Source organism: Podarcis raffonei, chromosome 5 (assembly GCF_027172205.1).
Source record: "Podarcis raffonei isolate rPodRaf1 chromosome 5, rPodRaf1.pri, whole genome shotgun sequence".
NCBI classification, from domain to species: domain Eukaryota; kingdom Metazoa; phylum Chordata; class Lepidosauria; order Squamata; family Lacertidae; genus Podarcis; species Podarcis raffonei.
In genome coordinates this window covers 13070298-13095001 of record NC_070606.1, presented here as the reverse complement: position 1 = coordinate 13095001, position 24704 = coordinate 13070298, and the positions used below count along the sequence as shown (strand labels likewise).

Here is a 24704-nt window from a genome sequence, read left to right as displayed (position 1 = left end):
GGGTGGCTATCTAAAGAACTTTTAACTGAGTTAAGATTAAAAAAGGATGTGTACAAAAAATGGAAAAGGGGGGAAACCACCAAAGAGGAATTCAAACAAATAGCCAGCACGTGTAGACACAAAGTCAGAAAAGCTAAAGCACAGAATGAACTCAGGCTTGCTAGAGAGGTTAAAAGCAACAAAAAAGGCTTTTATGGGTATGTTCGTAGCAAAAGGAAGAACAAAGAAACAGTGGGGTCACTCAGAGGAGAAGATGGTGAAATGCAAACAGGGGACACAGAAAGGGCTGAACTCCTCAATGCCTTCTTTGCCTCAGTCTTCTCCGATAAAGAAAACAATGCCCGACCTGAAGAATTTGGAGCAAATGATTCAGCAGAGGAAACACAGCCCAGAATAACTAAGGAGATAGTACAAGAATACTTGGCTAGTCTAGATGTATTCAAGTCTCCAGGGCCAGATGAACTGCATCCAAGAGTATTAAAAGAACTGGCAGATGTGATTTCAGAACCACTGGCAGTCATCTTTGAGAATTCCTGGAGAACAGGCGAAGTCCCGGCAGACTGGAGGAGGGCAAATGTTGTCCCTATTTTCAAAAGGGGGGAAAGAGAGGACCCAAATAATTACCGCCCAGTCAGTCTGACATCAATACCAGGGAAGATTCTGGAGCAGATCATTAAGCAAACAGTCTGTGAGCACCTAGAAAGGAATGCTGTGATCACCAATAGTCAGCATGGATTTCTGAAAAATAAGTCATGTCAGACTAACCTGATCTCGTTTTTTGACAGAATTACAAGCCTGGTAGATGAAGGGAACGCAGTGGATGTAGCCTACCTTGATTTCAGCAAGGCATTTGACAAGGTGCCCCATGATATTTTTGTAAAGAAGCTGGTAAAATGCGGTCTTGACTATGCTACCACTCAGTGGATTTGTAACTGGCTGACTGACCGAACCCAAAGGGTGCTCATCAATGGTTCCTCTTCATCCTGGAGAAGAGTGACTAGTGGGGTGCCACAGGGTTCTGTCTTGGGCCCGGTCTTATTCAACATCTTTATCAACGACTTGGATGATGGACTCAAGGGCATCCTGATCAAATTTGCAGATGACACCAAACTGGGAGGGGTGGCTAACACCCCAGAGGACAGGATCACACTTCAAAACGACCTTGACAGATTAGAGAACTGGGCCAAAACAAACAAGATGAATTTTAACAGGGAGAAATGTAAAGTATTGCACTTGGGCAAAAAAAATGAGAGGCACAAATACAAGATGGGTGACACCTGGCTTGAGAGCACTACATGTGAAAAGGATCTAGGAGTCTTGGTTGACCACAAACTTGACATGAGCCAACAGTGTGACGCGGCAGCTAAAAAAGCCAATGCAATTCTGGGCTGCATCAATAGGAGTATAGCATCTAGATCAAGGGAAGTAATAGTGCCACTGTATTCTGCTCTGGTCAGACCTCACCTGGAGTACTGTGTCCAGTTCTGGGCACCACAGTTCAAGAAGGACACTGACAAACTGGAACGTGTCCAGAGGAGGGCAACCAAAATGGTCAAAGGCCTGGAAACGAAGCCTTATGAGGAACGGCTAAGGGAGCTGGGCATGTTTAGCCTGGAGAAGAGGAGGCTAAGGGGTGATATGATAGCCATGTTCAAATATATAAAAGGATGTCACATAGAGGAGGGAGAAAGGTTGTTTTCTGCTGCTCCAGAGAAGCGGACACGGAGCAATGGATCCAAACTACAAGAAAGAAGATTCCACCTAAACATTAGGAAGAACTTCCTGACAGTAAGAGCTGTTCGACAGTGGAATTTGCTGCCAAGGAGTGTGGTGGAGTCTCCTTCTTTGGAGGTCTTTAAGCAGAGGCTTGACAACCATATGTCAGGAGTGCTCTGATGGTGTTTCCTGCTTGACAGGGGGTTGGACTCGATGGCCCTTGTGGTCTCTTCCAACTCTATGATTCTATGATTCTATGAGAAGTGAGCTTACAGGGAACCAGGCAAAGGGTCTTCTCGGTGGTGGCGCCCGCCCTGTGGAACGCCCTCCCACCAGATGTCAAGGAAATAAACAACTACCTGACTTTCAGAAGACATCTGAAGGCAGCCCTGTTTAGGGAAATTTCTAATGTTTGATGTTTTATCGAGTTTTAAATATTCTGTTGGGAGCCACCCAGAGTGGCTGGGGAAACCCAGTAAGATGGGCAGGGTATAAATAATAAATTTATTTATATTATTATTATTAGGAAGATGTACACACAATTGGGGGGGTGCCCTAACAGAACAGCATCAAGCATTAAATTCTGCACACACATGAAGATTGCACAGTCTTCACTTTAACTGCTCCTGCCTTGCATGCATCAGATGAATGGGGCAAAGGAATTTACGTGGCTGAGAAGAAAGGGAAATGTTAAGAGCTTTTATTTCAAAACAGCAGTAAAGATCTCCAGCTGTTAATTTCTGACCCCATCTTTATAGACAACCCACACAGCAACAGCCCCACAAACATTCAACTCTGCTCTTTTCTCTCTGCCTTGCCCATTGCTGTTGAGACCAGCCCTGATCCCTTTTTGTTTAATGTTTTTATTAAAGAATTTTCCATTTTGTTCTGACTTCTCCTCCACCTCCTCTCCCTCCCTCAATCCAATCCCCTGGAATGTGCATTACAGGGACATGCACACACACAAATGTATATGAGAGAAAGGAAATAGCACCATACTCAGAAGTTGAGCTCAAGAATGGTCAAAGAAGACTTCCCGAAACCTATATTCGCATGGCACCCAAAGTCCTGGGTGGAGCCTATCACGCCTCTCCAGGGACAGGATTCCACCAAGCTGGTGCCACAGCTGAAAAGGCCCTGTTCCTAGTGCATGCCCGCTGTGGGTCACTCGGCAGCCAGAAACTGGTGCAAAGCCTCAAAAGTAGAATGAACCGTATAGATACCCAGGTACCAAGCTATTTAGGGCTTTAAGGATCAAATCCAGCACTTTAAAATAAGCCTGGAAACCAACAGGCAACCAGCATGGATCATACAAGATCAGAGTAATATGCTCTGATCAGCTGACTCCAGCCACTATTCTGGCGGCTGCATTTTGCACAAACTGAAGTTTCCCCAACTATGGAAGATACTAGGTCAGGGGTCGGCAAACTAAGGCCCACGAGCAGGATCAGGCCCAATTGCCTTCAGGATCTGGCCCATGGACTGTCTGTGGATGGGTGTGGGGATTCTGTTCGTTCGGGCTGTGCCATTCCCACCCCCACGCCATTTTTTGCCCCCTCCCTCAAACACACGGCAGCGGCGCCTCCTCCCTCCCTCCTCCTGGCTTCTCCCTGCCCTGCCTAGAGGAGGAAGGGGGCTGGGCTGAGCTGGCCGAGCTCCATTTTAAGCAGCCCCTCTCCAGAGCCAGCCCTTTCGCAACGCTCATCTTCTCTCCACTGCCACCCTGGTGCCCCTTCCCTGGCCCACCACAAGGTCTGAGGGACAGTGGACCAGACTGTGGCTAATATTTTTTGCCAAACCCTGCGCTAGGTCATAAATGACCATAGTGAGCCACAGCCATCCATAAGGTTTGCAGCTGGCATATCTGCACAAGCTGGCAAAAGTCACTCCTAGTCACCGATGCCACCTATGAATCTCAAAAAAAAACAGCACCAAATCCAAGAGCATCCAAAAAACTGAGGAACTGCTCCTTCAGGAGGACTGAAACCCCATTCAGAACAGGGCTCTGTGTCCAGGGCAGCTGTTTACCAGCTCCATCTGGTACGCAGGCTGAGCCCCTATCTGCCTGTGGACTGTCTCGCCAGAGTGGTGCATGCTCTGGTTATCTCCCCCTTGGACTACGTGAAGGTGACCCGGAAACTACAACTAATCCAGAACGCGGCAGCTAGACTGATGACTGGGAGCGGCCACAGAGACCATGTAACACCGGTCTTGAAAGACCTACATTGGCTCCCAGTACATTTCCGAGCACAATTCAAAGTGTTAGTATTGACCTTCAAAGCCCTAAACGGCCTCGGTCCAGCCCGGACACTGAGGTCCAGCACCGAGGGCCTTCTGGTGGTTCCCTCACTGCGAGAAGCCAAGTTACAGGGAACCAGGCAGAGGGCCTTCTCAGTAGTGGCGCCTTCCCTGTGGAACGCCCTCCCACCAGATGTCAAAGAGAACAACAACTACCAGACTTTTAGAAGACATCTGAAGGCAGCCCTGTTTAGGGAAGCTTTTAATGTTTGGTGTATTATAGTATTTTAATATTTTTTGGGAAGCCGCCCAGAGTGGCGGGGTATAAATAATAAAAAATTATTATTATTATTATTATTATTATTATTATTATTATTATTATTATTGTAGCAACCATGATACTGGCTTGGACAGCCCATGGGCAACCGACATTCATCTTCTCTGCATTAAAATTCAGTTTTGTTTCTTCCCATCCAGTCTTCTCAGCCTGACAAGCTCTTGTTTGCGGTTCCTGCTATGTCCCTAGGATCTGACGAAAATGAGAGACAAAGCTGTATATTATCAGCCTACCAGTGACACCTCTGCTAAAACCTCAGACCAGCATGAATCTGTGGTTTCATGTAAGGTTGGGACAAAGCAGAACCCACTGGAACTCGCCCAGGAGAAAAAGAACTACAAAATTTGATAAGACATTTGAAGACAGTCCTGTATCAAGAAGTTTTTTATATTAGTTCAAATATCTGCTGGAACTATAAAGAAAAAGAAGGTACCTTTTATCATATGTGGTGGACTTGTAAGGTAATAAAAGCTTTCTGGGAGATGATATATAATGAAATGAAAAAAATGTTTAAAATAACTTCTGTTAAGAAACCAGAAGCTTTTTTATTAGGAATAACAAGTACCGACATCCCAAAGGAGCAGAAAAGATTTTTGATGTATGGAACAACAGTCGCGCGGATGTTATTGGCCCAGAGTTGGAAAGATGAGAAAGTCCCTTCCAGAGAAGAATTGCAAACCAAGTTGATGGACTATGCTGAGATGGCAAAGCTGACTGGGAAACCAAGAGGATGAAAACTTCATAAAAGAATGAGAAAAAATTATAAGTTTTCTAGGAGACCACTGTAAGCAGATGGAAACAAGAGCAGGATTTTGACTCCCTTGTTGTGAAAAAAACATTATGGACAATACAGTTCGATATTTTAAAGAATGGAGTATGGACTAATATGCAGTTGTAGGTGTTTAAAATAAAACTCCATGTATGGGATGGGGGAAAGTCTCAAGATTCGGAGAATCTCCACATACAGTGTGATTTTATTGATTTGTGTTTATTTGTACTCTATCTGTAAAACCAATAAAATGTCTTGGGGGAGAGAAGTCTTTAAAGTTTGATGTTTTTATACGTGTTAGAAGCCTCCCAGAGTGGCTGGGGAAACACAGCCAGATGGGTGGGGTAGAAACAAAAAAAATATTAATTTTTTTATTATTATTATTGTTATTGTTATTATTATTATTAACCATTGCTGGCTGCTCTACAAATTGCAAATATATAATATTATACAGAATTCTTTCCTGGCCACAGATTTATGTTGTGAATCGCCCTGCAATCTACAGATGAAGGGCTGTGTACAATTTTCATAAAAAATAATATAATAATAATAATAATTGGGGGGGTGTCCTAAAAGGTTTGCGAAGATCAGCATTCGTTCTGGGTAAATCCTTTCCTTCCTGCATCTCACTACAACGGTGGGGTCCCGGGCATTGACAAATTCCACTCATCCAGGACAATTAACAAGCCCTTTCCTCGCAGGCACCACAATTAAGCCTTCACAAAACCTTTTGCAACCACAGCAGCGCACTAACCCTGAATGATCCTGATCGATCCTGCCCAGTGCTTTGATGTATAATGCAGAAGCTGTTTTCCCATCAATGGCTGCACACAGGCTGCTACGCCAACGGAGCAAGCAATATCGCAAGCAGCGATGCACTATGCAAGTCATCCCATGACAAACGTAATCATTTATCTCCTTCCAACCTGCACTGGGCAACAGAGGATCCGGGGAACATCTGTAGGAGCGGAAGGGAGGCTCTCCCACAATGATTAGAGAATTTCCGCCGAAAACCAGAGATTCTTGTTTACCTCCATTAATAATCTCTCCATTAATGAATTGCACTGTTGCCTTTGTCCATTAAGGAACTGCTCTGGGGGTCCTTGCTTTTAAGCTTGTTGATTTCTCCTGGTAACTCCATATTATTGCACAGAGCATAAATAAATCACGCGCAGCGAGGGATTTTCCTTTTGTAGCTCGGTGTTCAGTCGAAGGCTCCACAATGCAACATCATGGAGGTGCTGAGGTTATAGATTCCCGGGGAGGAAGGCAAGATCCTCTTACAAAAATCACAAAGGCACAAACCCTGGATGAGCGGCCCCATCTACACAAGGAACAAGTTGCAGCTACCGCCATATATTTAGAAAGGAAGGGTAGAAGGGAACCTGGCACACTGTCCAATGTTCACTCATCGTTGTGCAGATGCCTGATTATCGTCTTCCAAAGCAACTACTCTATTCTGAACTTAAAAATGGAAAGCGTAATGCTGGTGGTCAACAAAAGAGGCTTAAAGACTGTCTCAAGGCAAATCTAAGAAAATGTAGTATAAACACTGACAACTGGGAAATACTGGACTGCGAGCGCTCCAACTGGAGAACAGCCTTTACCAAAGGTGTCATGGGCTTTGAAGACGCTCGAACTCAGGACGCAAGGGAGAAACGTGCTAGGAGGAAGGCACGCTTGGCAAATCTACACCATGATCAGCTCCCGCCCAGAAACCAATGTCCCCACTGTGGATCCAGAATTGACCTCCACAGTCACTTACGGACTCATTGTTAAAACCGTGTTTATGGAAGACAATCTTACTCGGCTATGAGTGATCACCAAAGACGGGTCTCTGTGTGCAATATAATGGGAAGGAGCTCAGACAATTGCCTGAATACAGTGGTACCTCGGGTTAAGAACTTAATTTTTTCTGGAGGTCCATTCTTAACCTGAAACTGTTCTTAACCTGAGGTACCACTTTAGCTAATGGGGCCTCCCGCTGCCGCCGCGTGATTTCTGTTCTCATCCTGAAGCAAAGTTCTTAATCCAAGGTACTATTTCTGGGTTAGTGGAGTCTGTAACCTGAAGCGTCTGTAACCTGAGGTACCACTGTACCTCGAAAGGGATATTGTGGAGCTGGAAGAGGTTCAGAAAAGTGCAACCAACAAGCTCAAGGGGGTGGAGCTGTAACAGAGGCCTGCCTTGTGGCCACCTGTGAAGCTGGTACAGGTATTGAAATGGTCAGTAAGTGGGGGCTGATGGAGGAAAGCAAGCTACCTTGGGCTTCTGGGGAGATGCAGGAAAGCTGGACGCCAGCTCTGCATCCCCTTCTAGGCATTTGCCTTGAATTCCCGGAAAACAATTCTGCCCAGAGCAGACCCTCCAAGTGTCCCTATTTTCCAAGGACAGACCCGAATTTACAGAAGCCATCGCGCTTTCTGATTTGATCCTGGAATATCCCGCTTTTCCTTAGGACGTCATTAGGTATAGTAGGATGTCCCTATTTCCATTGGAGAAATGTTGGAGGGTATGGAGTTATTTGACCCATGAGCCAAGGAGATAAGTAACTATACAACCTTTAGAAGGCATCAGAAAGCTTTTAAAACATGTTTAATGTTTTATTACGTTTCTATATATGTTGGAAGCCACACAGAGTGGCTGGGGCAACCCAGTCAGATGGGTGGAGTGTGAATAATAAAATCATTATCATTGTCATCATTGATTAAGGTAAAGGTAAAGGTACCCCTGACCATTAGGTCCAGTCGCAGACGACTCTGGGGTTGTGGCGCTCATCTCGCTATATAGGCCGAGGGAGCCAGCGTTTGTCCGCAGACAGCTTCCGGGTCATGTGGCCAGCATGACTAAGCCGCTTCTGGCGAACCAGAGCAGCGCACGGAAACACCGTTTACCTTCCCACCAGAGCAGTACCTATTTATCTATTTGCACTTTGATGCGCTTTCGAACTGCTAGGTTGGCAGGAGCAGGGACCGAACAATGGGAGCTCACCCCATCGCGGGGATTCGAACCACCAACCTTCTGATTGGCAAGCCCTAGGCTCTGTAGTTTAGACCACAGCGCCACCCGTGTCCCATTCGTCATTGAATAGGACACCCCTATTTTCATCAGAGCAACGTTGGGCGGTATGCCAGGATTAGTGGGAACTTGGGGCAAATATGGTGGCAGTCTACTGAAGAACCTCTTGCCTGACTAGCCTACTCAGATTAGCAATCATAGGATTAGCAAGCAATAGGGCCACGGAAGGAGCAGCTCACCTATGGGAAAAAGGTTATAGCATTGGGGTATTTTAGTTTAGAGAAAAGGTATTGATGGGGGGGGCATGTAGAGATGATAATGCATGATGTTGAAAAAATTGATATCCCCCCCACTAGAATGCATGGACAACTAATGAAGCTGAACATTGGAAGAATCAAAGCAGATAAAAGGTGCATAATTACACTATGGGATCTGCAATGAACCATCTTCATTGGCACAGCAGCACCAAAGGAAGGCATTATCCACAACCCTCCCTACGTGCTGTGGTCTCAATACTAATCAAGTCTTTCTGCAGTTGCTATTTCCAGGTTAAAAAAAAATAAACCAACTTCTAATGACCCACACTTTTAACCTGCAAGTTCTTCCTCGATAAAGGAAAGCTGGCAGAAGATGGATTGCACATCACAAGAACTGGAGAACTGTGTTTGGCTGAAGCGTGGCGAACCTGGTCAAGAGAGCTTTAAGCTCCTCACACATCAGTGGGCAGGAATGAAGTTCAACCTGGCCTTGATAGAATGGGAAACTGGCCCAAAACTAGCAATTAAATTAAACAGAGGCAGATGGAGAGTTCTGTGTTTGGACTATCTACCCATAAAATACACAGCTATGAGATGGGCAATCTCAGCCTCAAAGTCACAAGCTGAACATGAGTCAGCAGTGTGATGTTCCTGTAAAAAAAGGCTAATGCCATTTTAGACTACCTTACTGGAAGTGTAGCCTCCAAGTCTCAGAAAGTAATTGTTCCATTTTATTCTGCACTAGTCAGGCTTCGGGACATGGGTGGCGCTGTGGGTTAAACCACAGAGCCTAGGACTTGCCGATCAGAAGGTCAGCGGTTCGAATCCCCACGATGGGGTGAGCTCCCGTTGCTCAGTCCCTGCTCCTGCCAAACTAGCAGTTTGAAAGCACGTCAAAGTGCAAGTAGATAAATAGGTACTTCTCTGGCAGGAAGGTAAGCGGCGTTTCCGTGCACTGCTTTGGTTCGCCAGAAGCAGCTTAGTCATGCTGGCCACATGACCCGGAAGCTGTACGCCGGCTCCCTTGGCCAATAAAGCAAGATGAGCGCCGCAACCCCAGAGTTGGCCACGACTGGACCTAATGGTCAGGGGTCCCTAGTCAGGCTTCACTGGAATACTGTGTTCAAATCTGGGCACCAGACAAATTGGATTGGGTTGAGAGGAGACCAATGAAGACAGTCAGTGGTTTGGAAACAAGTCCTATGAAGAAAGGCTGAAGAAACTTGAGTGTATTTAGCCAAGAGAAGAGAAGACTGAAGGGAGACATGGTAGCAATCTTCAAATACCCGAAGGTTTGTCACAAAGAGAAGAGCAAATACTTGTTTTCTGTCTCAAGAGAGCAGATCAGATGGGCTAACGTTACAGGAGTGTAGGTTTTGGTTGAACATCCGTAGTGACCTTTTGATGGTAAGAGTGACTCAACAATAGCAGTGGCAGGCTTTGGGTTGTCAAATTTCAGCAGGCACCCCCTGCACCCAGTGCGGCCAAACGGGTTGCACAACCCTAACATCACCTCTGACAATATAACCCATTATCTGGGGCGGGTCTTCAAACAGGGGCTGGTCAGAGAATACCAGAGGTCTGGATTCCAAACAGAGGGTTGGACAAGGTGACCTTTAATACCCTCCCAACTCTATGTGCCACAAGCTGATCAAAGAGATGCCTTTTTTAATTCATGAAAACAATCCGGTTCGCACAAGCAAGTGAACCAAGGCTCCTCTCTGCCAACAACTGGCTTTTTACGGATGAACTACTGCAGCTTTGTGAACGAACCAGGGTTCAAATCTGAGTTCAGGACAGGCCTGAGACTTTCTGCCGCTGCAGGCAAAATGCCCCAGCGCCACCCAACACAGATCTGGGCCCAGGCCCCAATGTTGCACCTGCCCTGCCACTGAAGATGCACCAGTGCTTACCAGTACAACATGGCTACAGCGGCAAGAGCACTGTGTCGGTGGAACCCTGGCAGGACCAGAAGTGGCACAAAACCAGGGATGGGGAGGAGGGGCAGGTGTGCCTCCCGAGGCAAACAGCTTCCCCTCGCCTCAAAGATGGGCCACCCCTGCCTGAGTTCAGCACTGGGTATCCTGGGATAACCCATTGCCTGTTCTGCCACTTATTCTGCAAAACATGAATGGTGGTGAATGAAACTACAGAGCCACTCTAATGGGAAACAAGTCACAGTGTGACTCAGCAGCACATGTCAGAGAGCAGCAGCCAAAGACGGTCATTTCCCATTTTCTTTGATACATCTAGGAAGAAGAAGCTTTTCCGTCAGATTCACTCATGAGGCAAAAAGCAATACGTACATCCACCTTACTGGAGAACATTCATGGGCTTATCGGTTGGCTTTGCAGACCTGGCTACTGCAAAAAAAAAACAGCCCAATCACGTTTAGACATTTGGTTAACTGCATGTAATGCGACACGAACCTTTGCATGTTTACTCAGAAGTAAGTCCCATTGTTTCCCGTGAAGTTTCTTCCTGGATAAGCGTAAACAGGAGTGCAACCCAAATCTAATCAATCAGAGCATTTGCCCATAAATTCAAAACAGAAAAGCAAAAAAAGGTGATGTCCAAAAGTGCCAATTCTGCAACCGTTGCGCCCAAAAGCCCCAGCCGAATCAGCAAACTGTGGCTGAGCCACAACTGGGTTGTTATTATCTTCACCATCTCAAACACAAAGCACACCTTTCTGCCGCGGAATCTGGGATTTCAAAAAAGAGACCATTACCTTTGAGGGACGCAACTTGCGACAAAGCCTGGGCGTAGGTGGCCGTGTTGAGGAGAGTCCCTGGAAGACACGAGGGGAAAAAGGGCCCAGAGGGACCGACGGCTCTGCTGAGGCTGCAAGGAAAGGGAGGAGAGTGGGGGGAAACAGGTTTTAAAAGAAGTTGAAACCCATTAAAACTCAATTAAAATTGCGTTAACTGCGGAGCTCCAGAGCCAGCTGCCTGAACTGTCACCATGTGAACTGGGGGAATTGCTTGCATTCGGCGACCCTCAATCCGGAATTTGACCAAGTAACCCATATACGTACAACTGCAGCATCAATTGCATCAATTCACTCTTACTCGCTCCATCTTGGTATGTCTGGTGTTACAAGAAGAAGACCCTTCTCTCTCCAGGCCACCCACCATCCCAGTCATTCTGCCTCTCTCTCTGCTGGCTACCAAACATACCATGGATGCCTCCAGGTGGTCACTATTTTGCAAGTTGGTAGGTGCGTTATGGGACGTGGGTGGCGCTGTGGGTTAAACCACAGAGCCTGATCAGAAAGTCAGCAGTTCGAATCCCCGCGACGGGGTGAGCTCCTGTTGCTCGGTCCCTGCTCCTGCCAACCTAGCAGTTCGAAAGCACGTCAAAATGCGAGTAGATAAATAGGTACCGCTCCAGTGGGAAGGTAAACGGCATTTCCGTGCGCTGCTCTGGTTCGCCAGATGAGCGCCGCAACCCCAGAGTCGGCTTTATTGGCCAAGGGAGCCGGCGTACAGCTTCCAGGTCATGTAGACAGCATGACTAAGCCACTTCTGGTGAACCAGAGCAGCACACAGAAATGCCGTTTACCTTCCCGCCAGAGCAGTACCCATTTATCTACTTGCACGTTGACTTGCTTTCGAACTGCTAGGTTGGCAGGAGCAGGGACCGAGCAATGGGAGCTCACCCCATTGCGGGGACCTTCTGATCGACAAGTCCTAGGCTCTGTGGTTTAACCCACAGCGCCACTCACGTCCCTTAAGCCTGATATATAAGTGTGTGTTAATCCTATAAAAATAATTGACCCAAACCTAAAATAAAAATAAAAATGTATGATTGCATCTCAACACATTCAACTAAAAATAGCTGTCCTTTGACCACCTGGGTAATAGATCTTTCACTCTACGTGTGTTAAATGAGCATGTCTAGCCGAATTTTTAAAAAACCCCAGTATCATCAGCTATGGGTGCCATGAGCCAAGTCTTATGTTGGACTCTGCAGCCTCACTGCAACTTCTCACAATCATGGCCTCTGGGCCCCACTGCGTACAACGGTTACTGCCGCTGCGTCGTGTATGGGGGCATGGACACACCTACACATATCTGCCAATTAAGATCACAATTCGTACAGTGGGTGAAGTGTGTTCAACCAACAAAAGCAAAAGCCGCATTAAATATGTTATTCTTGACTCTTCAGGCACAAGGAGCAACTATCACTAAACCTCTGCTATCTTCCCCCATGCATGCCAGACCCTTTGCCTGGGTTCTGCCCCTGGCTACAGCTCTGCTTCCACCTCTGTTTCTGTCTCCGTGCAAGTTCACCAGCTATTTCATCCACCCGTCACTACCACACACACCCCTTTCCCAACTTCTTTTACTGCCATTGTGTGCTCCCAGGAATAGCCTCGAAGCACCTCAGACAGCGGTGTCTTGCATCCTCACTAATGTGGGATGTGAAACACAAGAGCAGTCAAGTACAACATTCCTAGAGTGAACATGTTTACACATGGGGAGGAATGTTTGTCCAGCCAGCAGGTAAACTTCCTGTTTACTTCTGGGCTGGGACAGACTTCCTCTGCATGTGACTAGACAGGTAATGACAAAAGCACAGAGCAGGGCAGCCATCTCTCTCTTTCTTTCACCACATGCATCGAAGAAACAACATCTACTAAGCCAAAGATGCCCTCTTGGCTTCCAGCCAAGAGAGGACAAAGGGACTGTCTTCTTATGAGATAGATTCCAAGTGTATGTTACTTCATTAAGCTAAGTCTGCCTTCTGGGATCTGATTGTGAACAGAATGTGAGTAAACTCTTTTTATACTTTTGTAAAAGACTGTGTCGTCTCTTATATTTTATGAGGGGGGAAAGGGGAAAATACCAGAACAGTTATTATAGAGGCTTTAGCGAGCCTGAGCAAACGCAGCCGCTGCAAATTTAAAAGAAGGGAATGTTACTCTGCTGAAATTGTGGAACTTGTTAACACAAGTTGGATAAGGATATAATCAGACAATATATCCTTTCCTGCATCCCTGAACATTCCCACAACTAAGGCTACCCATTTCTTCAGTATGGCTTCAGTGCCAGCTGAGACTTCACCTCTGCGCTATCCTGTGCCCTGTCAGGCTCTGTGCTGACAGCTCAATGTGATGCCAACTAGGGGTGCCAACTTGAATAAAATATTTGGGGTGGGGGGAGTAAGTCACTTCACACACATAATCACATGATGTGGCACACAGACACCATTTGAATGGCAGTGCCCATCAACTTGGGAGAGGCCCTCAAATATTTTATTGGGGAGAATGGACCTCGCCCCCAGGAATTGGCTGCTATGATCCTAACCCAACCACATGACCAAAAAAAGGGTGTGTTCAATGTATCTCCATGTTCAGGATTGAGACGGTGGCCTGTAAGTCTCTTCCCCCCCTCTGCCCACCCAAATGAAAAATGAGAATCAAAAAATGCTTTCAAACTTCCACCCAGCACTAAATGCATATCAAATCGAGGCAAGCTTACCTCTGTTGAATCTCCAGGCTCTCCTTCTTATTCCTGGTTTGGTCAACTGGAGAGGGAGAGTTTAAATTCCTTCCTGGGGGTGTCACCTCAGCCATCGTCTCCTTAGGTCCTTCTTGGTCTGAAGCGCCTCTCTCTGTTTTCCTCCATTTTGCCCTTCTGTTCTGGAACCAGACCTGAATCGGGAAGGAAGGAACCAATAGGCAGCTTTGCTTGGGCACCAAACTATTGTCATTTGTGTGAATTTCCTTTCCTCTTCTGCTTTGACTGTAAGAGAGCATCATCTTCTGCCTATTAAAACCAGGCTTTATCAGGGAGCTACAACAGGAATATCTGCATCTCTGAGGCCCTTATTCAATGAAACACTATAATAAATAATTTTTGTAGGGCATAAGCACCTGATTTAAACACAGGGGGGAAATATGGGAAGGACAATTATCAAAAGGAAGGGTTTTCCCCACACATGAGGATTAAATGCACCTTTGAGGTTAACTTGCCTTTGAGATATGATAGCCATCTTCAAATATCTCAAGTGCTGTCACATGAAAGAAGAAGAAGAAGAGGAGGAGGAGGAGGAGGAGGAGGAGTTTGGATTTGATATCCCGCTTTATCACTACCCGAAGGAGTCTCAAAGCGGCTAACATTCTCCTTTCCCTTCCTCCCCCACAACAAACGCTCTGTGAGGTGAGTGGGGCTGAGAGACTTCAGAGAAGTGGGACTAGCCCAAGGTCACCCAGCAGCTGCATGTGGAGGAGCGGAGACACGAACCCGGTTCACCAGATTACGAGTCTACCACTCTTAACCACTACACCACGTTTTCTCCTGCTCTGGAAGGTAGGATTCGAACCAATGGCTTTATGTTACACAAAAGGAGATTGCGACTCAACATCAGGAAGAATTTTCTGATGGGAAGAGCTGTTTGACAGTGGAACGGACGCCCTCGGGAGATTGTGGACTCTCCTTCCTTGGAGGTTTTTAAGCAGAGGTTGGATGGCCATCTGTCATGGATGCTTTAGCTGAGATTTAGAAGGGGAATGGCTCTCCCAGTGCACAGACACCAAGCTGATCTCCCACTGCTTCCCCTACCCCTCCCAGTAAGAAGCAACTCCAGTGGCGGGTCAAGTCAGTGCTGACACCCCTCCCCACCAACCACAATGGACCTTTTCCTTCACCTGTGTCTTAGGAGTTGGAAACAGAAGGCTGACTGCAGAAGATAACTCAAATGTATGCTATAAAGGAAAAGATACATGTACGGAATAACGGTGGCCAGAATTTTAGTAGCAAGAAATTGGAAAAACACAACAATACCCAACACGGAAGATTGGCAAATCCTAATGGTAGAATATCTGCAGCTAGCGAAAGCCACAGGAAGCGTAAGAGGCCAACCAAAACAAAAAGTCTGTAAGGATTGGAGAATCTTTAAAGAATATTTAGAAAACTATGGAATAAAAGGAAATATCTTGGCAGAATTAGACTGATCCCTGTATTGTATAAATATAAGTTTGTAGAGAGGTAAAATGAAATTATATAAGAAATATGTAACTGTGTGGTATAAAGTAATGGATAGATAAAGTACAGTGAGATTAATTGGAAGTCAGTTTTAAATTTCTTCTCTATAAGTTCTATAATTGTGTTCAATATCAGGAGCATATATGATTATAATTATATTTATCTTCTTATATCTTATAGTGTGGTGGTTTGTTTGATTCTTCTGTTATTTGTTTGATTGTATGTTTGTTTACTTGTATGTACGTCTGTTTTTTCATAAATGTATTTATTTTAAATTAATAAAGATATATTTTTTTAAAAAAGGAAAAGGTAGATGATGTTGCCCTCCAGATTCTGCTGGACTCCAACTCCCATCAACCCCAGCTGGCATGACTAATGGCCAATGGTGGTGGGAGCTGTAGTTCAACGGCATCTGGAGGGCAGCACTGTTGCTGTTGAATGGGCTCAATTGGGATTTCACAAACTTGAGTCTCCAGCCCTTTCTGGGACTACAACTCCCAGCATCCCTAGCTAGCAGGACCAAGTGGTCAGGGACATAGCTGTCAATGTTTCCCTTTTTAAAAAGGAAATTCCCTTATTCCGAATAGGATTCCTCACAAGAAAAGGGAAAAGTAGACTGCTATGGTCAGGGATGATGGGGACTGTAATCCCAAAACAACAAGAGACCCAAGTTTGGGAAGTCCTGGGCTAGAAGAACCAATTGTTTAACATGGTAGAAAGCAGGTTCATATGCTCTGAGGGACCAGAAGCCATCCAGTCCGTTCCTAGTCCTGAGACAGCAGGGTCATCTATTCATTGCCTCTCTGTACAGCTTTTCCCCAAACAAACTGAATTGCAGGAAGAACAAACCTGCTTATTTCTTATATCTGTTCTTCATAATCTAAGTTTGGTCAGGCTGCCAAATGAATGACCATCATAAAATCACTTTCATTGGGCCCAAACTAGATTTTATTATTATTTATTATTACCGTATTTTTCGCTCTATAGGACGCACTTTTTCCTCTCCAAAAATTAAGGGAAAATGTGTGTGCGTCCTATGGAGCGAATGCAGGCTCCTTGGCTTCAGCGATAGCAACGCGAAGCCTCCGAAGCGCAGAGGGAGCGCTCCCTCCGTGCTCCGGAGGCTTCGTGTTGCTTTCGCTGAAGCCTGGAGAGCGAGAGGGGTCGGCGTGCACTAAACCCTCTCGCTCTCCAGGCTTCAGGGATAGCCGCCTGAAGCCTTCGGAGCACAGCGCGAGTTCCCGCTGCACTCTGGAGGCTTCAGGTTCCTTTTGCTGAAGCTGGGAGAGCAAGACTCTCCTGGCTTCAGCAGAGAGGGAGAGCTGCGCAGCGCCCCTTCAGCCAAGCGGGAGGAGAAATGGAAGGGGCTCCATTTCTCCTGCCGCTTCACTGAAGGGGTGCTGAGCAGAGAGGGGGAGAATTTTTTTTCTTGTTCTCCCCCTCTAAAACAAGGTGCGTCCTATGGTCGGGTGCGTCCTATAGAGCGAAAAATACTAATAAAATTTGTAATTAAATTTGGATACTGCCCTATACTAGCAGGTCTTGGGGCAGGGTGCGGTTACAACACAAAAACACAATATAAAACCACAAAATACATAATAAAAACAAAAGCAACCCAATAACCCACCGTCAGCACATTTTAAAGGGGGGTCGGATGTCATTCGGCCAAAGGCCTGGTTAAAGAGGAACTGAAATCAACCTGTGCCCCTTTTGTTGAGTAAGTATTGGCTATGGGGAAGCCTGAGGTGCCTCCACATTATGCAGAACTTGCTGGATCCCTGGTATCTTCAGTGTGAAACCCTAGAGCATGGGTAGGCAAACTAAAGCCCAGGGGCCGGATCCGGCCCAATCACCTTCTAAATCCAGCCCGCGGACAGTCCAGGAATCAGTGTGCTTTTACATGAGTAGAATGTGTCCTTTTATTTAAAATGCATCTCTGGGTTATTTGTGGGGCCTGCCTGGTGTTTTTACATGAGTAGAATGTGTGCTTTTATTTAAAATGCACCACTGGGTTATTTGTGGGGCATAGGAATTCGTTCATTTCCCCCCCCAAAAAAATATAGTCCAGCCCCCCACAAGGTCTGAAGGACAGGGGGTTGGACTCGATAGCCCTTGTGGTCTCTTCCAACTCTATGATTCTATGACAGTGGACCGGCCCCCTGCTGAAAAAGTTTGCTGACCCCTGCCCTGGAGACCCACTCAGATGGCCAGTCAGTAGAGACAGTTCAGAGCTAGGTGGACTTGGTTTGACTTGGTATAAGGTGAGATCCTAACAACAGTAGGATAAAGATCTTTGCTCCTGCCCCGCTTGGAGCTCCCCAGGGAAATCTGGCTGGCACTGCCAGACAAAATAGAACCATAGAATTCTAGAGTTGGAAGGGACCCTGAACTGAACTGAAGGGTACAGGCAGCCTGCTTATATAGAGCTCCACTAGAACGCAACAGTAACCATTTTCTGTAACTATCCAATCACTGAACGTCACTTTCAATCCCTTATTTGCATATGTGGACCTGAGTGAAAACTATCTACAGTATACCCCTGCTGGCCCAGGGTGAGAACTTCAGTACCTAACAGGCCTTCAGTCTGATCCAGCAGGGATCTACTTATTGTGTTTGGAAGTTTAACTATCTCTCCCACTGCTGCTCCCTGCCATGATTCCAAGAATAAAAAAACCCTCTCTGAAGCTGGTATTTGCATATTAAGCCAGTGCAACGCAAGCTGCCCTTAAAATGCAAACAGCAGATCCAGAGAAGAGCTTTTTGTTAGAATAGTTAAAAGAAAAAATTAAACACACACCCCAGTCCCAAGCCTGCTGCATCATCCCTCTGGGTACCATTTCACTTAAAAAAATATATAAAGGTAAAGGGACCCGTGACCATTAGGTCCAGTCGTGGCCGACTCTGGGGTTGCGGCGCTCATCTCGCTTCATTGGCCGAGGGAGCCGGCGTACAGCTTCTGGGTCATGTTAGCATGACTAAGACGCTTCTGGTGAACCAGAGCAGCGCACGGAAACGCCATTTACCTTCCTACCAAAGCGGTACCTATTTATCTACTTGCACTTTGATGTGCTTTCGAACTGCTAGGTTGGCAGGAGCTGGGACTGAGCAACGGGAGCTCACCCAAGTTGCGGGGATTCAAACCTCCAACCTTCTGATCAGCAAGTCCTAGGCTCTGTGGTTTAACCCACAGCGCCACCCACGTCCCTAAAAAAATATATATGTTTATGTTAATAGCATGCACACAATTAACATCTTATCTAGCTTGGCCCTGAGACTAGCTGGTACAGCTTATGGAAAGTTTCTTCTCACTTTTAGCAACAATATACATATTGTCAGTCTTGCCCCATGGCTTCCATGCAGAACAACAATGGCCTTGGTAGTTCATTCTGAAAACCTCACGCATCCAGAATTAAGCATATTCAGTCCCACTAATTATCAGTGGGATTAAGTAGCCAAAACCCAAGTACTTCAGTTTAATTGGGCTGTGACAAGGGAAGCCACAATCCGGTTATGCCACAGGACTTGGATTTAGCCTGACTAGAGGCAAATGGGAACGTAACTGGGCTGCCCATTATTTTAAACTGAAAATAGGCTGGCTTAACCAGGTTGTGGATGTTATTATGCGTATAGAAAATCAGGCTTTCCAAGCTATGGCTAAGGAAATGCACAATTTAAAAGATGATTACAATGTGCGGCGCATTGTTATCATTCCATTTTTATTTAGCCTGCTTTTAATTGCGTGTATCAGCAAAGGCTGAATAATGATTTTATCTGCGTTCTAAATTTAGGAGACTTAAATGCAAAGCCAATTGCAGACACTTCCTTGTGTCTTAATTGAATGAAGGTCACAGCTATAACAACATTTAATTGAGCTATTTTTCATTATCATATTTTAATGACTTTGCAATGACAGTTTGCCGGCTTCTGAAGAAAGGGCCTGATGAAGTCGTTTATTTCCCTATTTAGTTTTTGTTTGACAACATCATCTTCGATTAAGACGTGGCTTTCCAGCACATTAATCATATTTGAATGAGCAAGGGGGAGAAATGTAAACATGGTTCCCTTCCCGTTTCCCCAGCAGGTCCCCAGCATGAAAGCAAAACCCAGCATCTATTGTCTGCTTGCATAATGGCTCACAACAAGGCTAAACACTCTAATTGTCACCACCCCTATCTCGCCCTTGCACCTTTCAGGGAGAAGTTATGATCTTCCACTTCTGAATGCCCAATAATTGTCCCATTTATCTCAATTTGCAGTGCAGTCTTTAGGCACCAATTGCTAAAATGGTGGGAGGGAAAACCCCAAGCTATCACCTCCAATGTACTCACAAAAAGGAGATTTGAATGTCCAAATAATAATAATCAGTTTAATTTCCCTGCACATGACCAATGATTCATGTTCAGATTTAATAATCAGGGTTGCATAATCTGATTATGGAAGAAATAATTTGTTTACAATCCCCAATTTACTGCAGTGAATTCCATTATCTCTCCTTAGCCATTGGGTTTTAAGAGATACTAACATGACCCTGGGGAAGAAAAGGCATGCTATTATATTTCCTACAATTAGATCTTTGCATAGTCTTAACCCCGAGCACCTACATAAAAAGAAGACAGAAACAGCAGGATGGAAAAACCCCATAAATAACACGTCTGAGCTGAGCGAAAGGCTGGCTATTGCAAAGCAAGTTTTGTGTGTGTGGTGTGTGTGTGTGCAGCTATTCAGCATAAAGCTGGCGCCTCTGTTCACACAAGCCCTTAACATGCTGTGTTCTCACAAGCAGTGATGGTGGAGCTTCTATTTAAATACAGCTACACCCCTTTTTCTGGGTAGCCTCCGTCCACCGCAAAGCACCTTCCATCACTAGAAAACAGGGTGAGTCTGAGTTACTTCTCTTGAGCGCTGAAATGTGATTTGCAGATCAAAATGAAGTCTGTCGGCTTTTTAACGTGCTGAAATTTTGAAGCTTCTAAGTTGCCAGAGAAGAACCCTAATGACCCCCGTCTTTTCTGCCAGCTCCAGCTCCAGGGCTAGGGAGGGAGGAGGGAAAAGCAGCGCCTGTGGAATCTCCATCAAAAAGCTATCCCCATAAAAGCCGCCACCAGGTATTCTTCATCAATCTTTGAGAAGACAGCTTCCGACAGACATCATTCCCCAAGCAAGAGAACGACTCAGCCTGGGAATCCCAGAAGCCAACCCTATGGGACTTGCACAGTTTGTGTGTGCGTGTGCAGGATTGCACCTTCGTTTATCACCTTGGTATGAGAAAAACCTTTTGCAAGAAGGAAGTCCTAACGCTGGGCTTCTGGGAAGGAATCAAGGCTGCCTGTTGATACGAATGGAACTTATTTCCGGACATTTATTTTGCCAGAAACTGGGAGGAAGGATATGTCGCAGCAAGCACAGGCCCTCCAAGTGTCCCTATTTTCCAGGGACAGTCGCGGATTTACAGAAGCCGTCCCGATTTCTGATCTGATCCCAGAATGTGCCTCTTTTCCCTTAGGACGTCCCTATTTTCATCGGAGAAATATTGGAGGGTATGGAGTTATGCGACCCCTGAGCCAAGGAGATAAGTAACTATACAACCTTTAGAAGACATGTGGGTCGCGGGTGGCGCTGTGGGTTAAACCACAGAGCCTAGGATTTGCCAATCAGAAGGTCAGCGGTTCAAATCCCCGCAACGGGGTGAGCTCCCGTTGCTCGGTCCCTGCTCCTGCCAACCTAGCAGTTCGAAAGCACATCAAAGTGCAATAGATAAATAGGTACCGCTCCAGCGGGAAGGTAAACGGTGCTTCCGTGCGCTGCTCTGGTTCGCCAAAAGTGGCTTAGTCATGCTGGCCACATGACCCGGAAGCTGTACGCCGGCTCCCTCGGCCAATAAAGCGAGATGAGCGCCGCAACCCCAGAGTCGGCCACGACTGGACCTAATGGTCAGGGGTCCCTTTACCTTAAAGGCAGCCCTGTATATGGACATTTTTTAATGTTTAATGCTTATGTTTTTATATATGTTGGAACCCACACAGAGTGGCTGGGGCAACTCAGACAGATGGGCAGGGAAGTATTATTATTATTATTATTATTATTATTATTATTATTATTATTATTGAATAGGAGATCCCTATTTTCATCAGAGCAATGTGGGAGGGTACAGCAATGTGAAGCAGAAGGCTCCAAAACACAGTTAGCCTAATGCAGTTTATATTAAACCATTTCTATTAATAACATTTAAAGTCTTCCCACAGCGTGTGTTTGCACACATTGTACAGGACACTAAAAACTAAGAGAAAAAGAGGAAACTTCCACAAGGCAGGCAGGCAGTTCACAAGTTACTGAACGCCCTTTGTTCCAGAGCAGCCCAGGGGCAGTGAAGTGACTCCTAAGCACATCAGTGGGGCTTGCCTCCTGCCAGAGGCTTGCCCTGTGGTCAGAGGAAGCCCATTTCCTCCGACAGCAGCTTTGGAAAGGAGGAGAGAGCCAGCTGGAAAGAGTCACATCCGCCCTGTGCGCCCCACCCTCTTCCCCACCCGCCTCTTCTTCCTCCTCCTCGTCCTCCTCCTCCATCCCCCACCCCCACCCCCCTCCTCCAATGCAAGGAAATGGATGCGCATCGATGTAATTTAGTACCTTAGAGACACGGACAAATTAGTGTAGAACATTATCACTGGTTAATTATGAATGACCGATTAATCAACCTAATCTAATATTCCACATTATGTTGATGTTATTAAAGTGCATCATGAAAATGACAGATCGGCTTCATTTGCTTGCTTTGGCCAAATGTGCAAATAGGCCTTTCCTCACAGCCCTGGGTGGGGGCGATGATGTCAAAAACAGGAAGAAGAAGAAGAAGAAGAAGAAGAAGAAGAAGAAGAAGAAGAAGAAGAGTTCCCTCCCTGCGAAAAGTAAGGTTGCAGGGAACCAGGCAGAGGGCCTTCTCGGTAGTGGCACCCACCCTGTGGAACGCCCTTCCATCAGGTCAGGTGTCAAGGAAATAAACAACTACCTGACTTTTAGGAAACATCTGAAGGCAGTCCCATTTAGTGAAGTTTTTAATGTTTGGTGTTTTTTCTTGTTTTTAATATTCTGTTGGGAGCTGCCCAGAGTGGCTGGGGAGGCCTGGCCAGATGGGCGGGGTATAAGTAATAAATTATTATAATTATGATTATATTATTATTAAAAAGATGTTTAGGGGTACTCTCATTTTCCTCATATTGAAATACTGCCCCTCAATGAGGCCAAACTTAGATTCACAAAATGTTTAGGGCATGCGTACCCCTGCGCAGGTCCCATTCTCCCCCGGAAAAAAGCACTGCAAACGGCTCTGTGATTTTAAAAAAGAAAACTGAAGGCAGCCGTGTACGGAGAAGTTTTTAGTGTTTGATGCTCTGTTATGTTTTTACTTTTGTTGTTGTTGGGAGTTGTCCAGAGTGGCTGAGGCGGCATATAGGTAAATAAATAAATAAATGATGATGATGAAGAAGAAGAAGAAGAAGAGGAGGAGGAGGAGAAAAGCCGGGGGAGGAGGAGATGGAGAGGAGGATGCAGGTGGAAAAAAACTTTTGCTGCTGCCCAGTGCCGGATTTACGTATAAGCTAAATACAAGCTTAGGGCCCCACTCTCTCGGGAGCCCTCCCAAAATTTAAAGGAAAATAAAACTGGATGTACATTTCCAAAATATAAGATAAAAAACGAATAAAACAAAACCTACATACATCAACCATGTTTTGTGTTGTGTTGTGTAGGCTCCTATGATGTTAGTAATGGGCCCCGCCTGCTAGCCTGCTCCCTAAAATATCACTGGTTTGCTCATTTCTCTATATAGGGTGCCTACATTCTGCAGGTGCAAATGGCTTTAGATACCTATTCAGTCCATAAATTACCATATAGCATATATTAAACACACACAAAAACAGGGACAATGTGTTGTTGACAGAGGACAGCTGGACATATAAAGGGCCCCATTACCTTCAGTAGCTATGGGCCTCATCAAACCTTAATCCGGCCCTGCGGCTGCCCTTCCTTCCCGCTCAGACCTGCCCCTTACCTGCACGCGGGCTTCCGTGAGGTTGATCTTCATGGCCAGCTCCTCCCGGGTGAAGACGTCGGGGTAGTGGGTCTGCGCGAACACGGCCTCCAGGGCTTCCAGCTGGCGGGAGAGCAAGAAGCCGCGTCAGGACGCGACGGGGCGGGCGAGGAGAACCAGGGCCAGGGCCAAGCAAGACCACCACCTCCTCCAGCGGGGGGCTCCGTCCTGCCGCCTCCGCAGAGCCCCTGGCCGCGACGCCGGCGGAGGGCGCAGCCTTCCCTGCAGCCCGCCCCGTCCAACCCAGCGCGGGCCGGTCCTTCGCGCGCGGCGTCGGCATCCACAAAGACCCTTCCCCGACGGGACCGGCCAGGGCTTCCCGGCGGGCCTCGACTACAACCATCTAGGGCGGGGAGGCTCGACGGCAGCTGCCGGGTACCTGCTGGAGGGTGAAGGTGGTCCGGTTCCGCCGCTGCTTCCGCCGCAAGAAGCCGTCGTCGAAGTCCGCCGCGGACGGGCCGCCGAAGGGCGTGGCACCTGCGGGACGGGGCGAGGAGAAGCGGGGGTCGAAGGCTGGAAGGGGCGGACGGAGGGAGAGCACCCTGCGCCGCCACCGCCCGGCTGAGGCTGTGCGGAGTTTGGGGAGGAAAGAGGGCCCAGCCAAAAATGCCCCTCCCGCCCCCACCCAAAAAATAAAAATGCATTTGGGACAGGGCTGTTGTCCGTTGGGGAATAAGCAACACGCTGCACCGGCCATTCGCTTTCTGCGGGGGAAGCTGCAGGTTGCATAACCAGGGACCGAAGGCCTCCCCCACCCCGAACCGGTTTTCTCCCGCGGGGAAAACAGACGGGGCGGCGCTCCCGATTCGCAAATCATTATGCGGGTGGGCAAGGGGGACGTTGCGCCTTAGGGTGACCCAGACTCTCGCTCCGGCTCCTCCTTGGCTTCCCCAAAGAGCGCCACTGTAAGGCCTAGCTGCCTAGTGGGTGGAACTGGACGCAACCCCGAGAGAGGCGCGCGGTACAGAAGCGCGAGATCCTCTCCATTTCGGAGGGCGGCGATTTGGGGGGTTAAGAAGCTGGGAAAGCTGCGGAAAACGAGGTTCAGCGCCCCTGCTCTGCCCCCGGGACGTTTTCAAAGCTGCCACCTGGCCGGTTTGGGGCGATCGCGGCGAAATAAACGACGGTTGCAAGAGCTTCCTTTCCTCGCCACCGGCGGCCGGGGGGCAGCGACGTGGCTACGGGAAACCGGAGGAGGAAAGGCCCGGCCCTTAATCCGGACTTTTATTTCTGTCTTTTTATTGTACACTTTACGTCCAAGTTGCAGGACTGGATGTGACTTGCTCAGGTTTCC

General features: G+C 46.9%; 2 protein-coding genes across 2 annotated transcripts in view; both read right to left on the bottom strand.

Moving 5' to 3' along the window:
* Nucleotides 1-24704, bottom strand: part of ERCC6 (ERCC excision repair 6, chromatin remodeling factor) — a 134051-nt gene that overhangs the window by 33132 nt on the left and 76215 nt on the right. The window lies entirely within an intron of this gene.
* The window catches only part of DRGX (dorsal root ganglia homeobox), a 43977-nt gene that overhangs the window by 15499 nt on the left and 3774 nt on the right, over nt 1-24704 (bottom strand). Inside the window, exons 3-6 of the mRNA XM_053387894.1 lie at nt 23790-23887; nt 23372-23473; nt 13822-13994; nt 11067-11179 (exon numbers count right to left, since the gene is read on the bottom strand). Of these exons, the coding sequence (XP_053243869.1) occupies nt 11067-11179; nt 13822-13994; nt 23372-23473; nt 23790-23887 (486 nt within the window). The remainder of the gene's footprint in view (nt 1-11066; nt 11180-13821; nt 13995-23371; nt 23474-23789; nt 23888-24704) is intronic.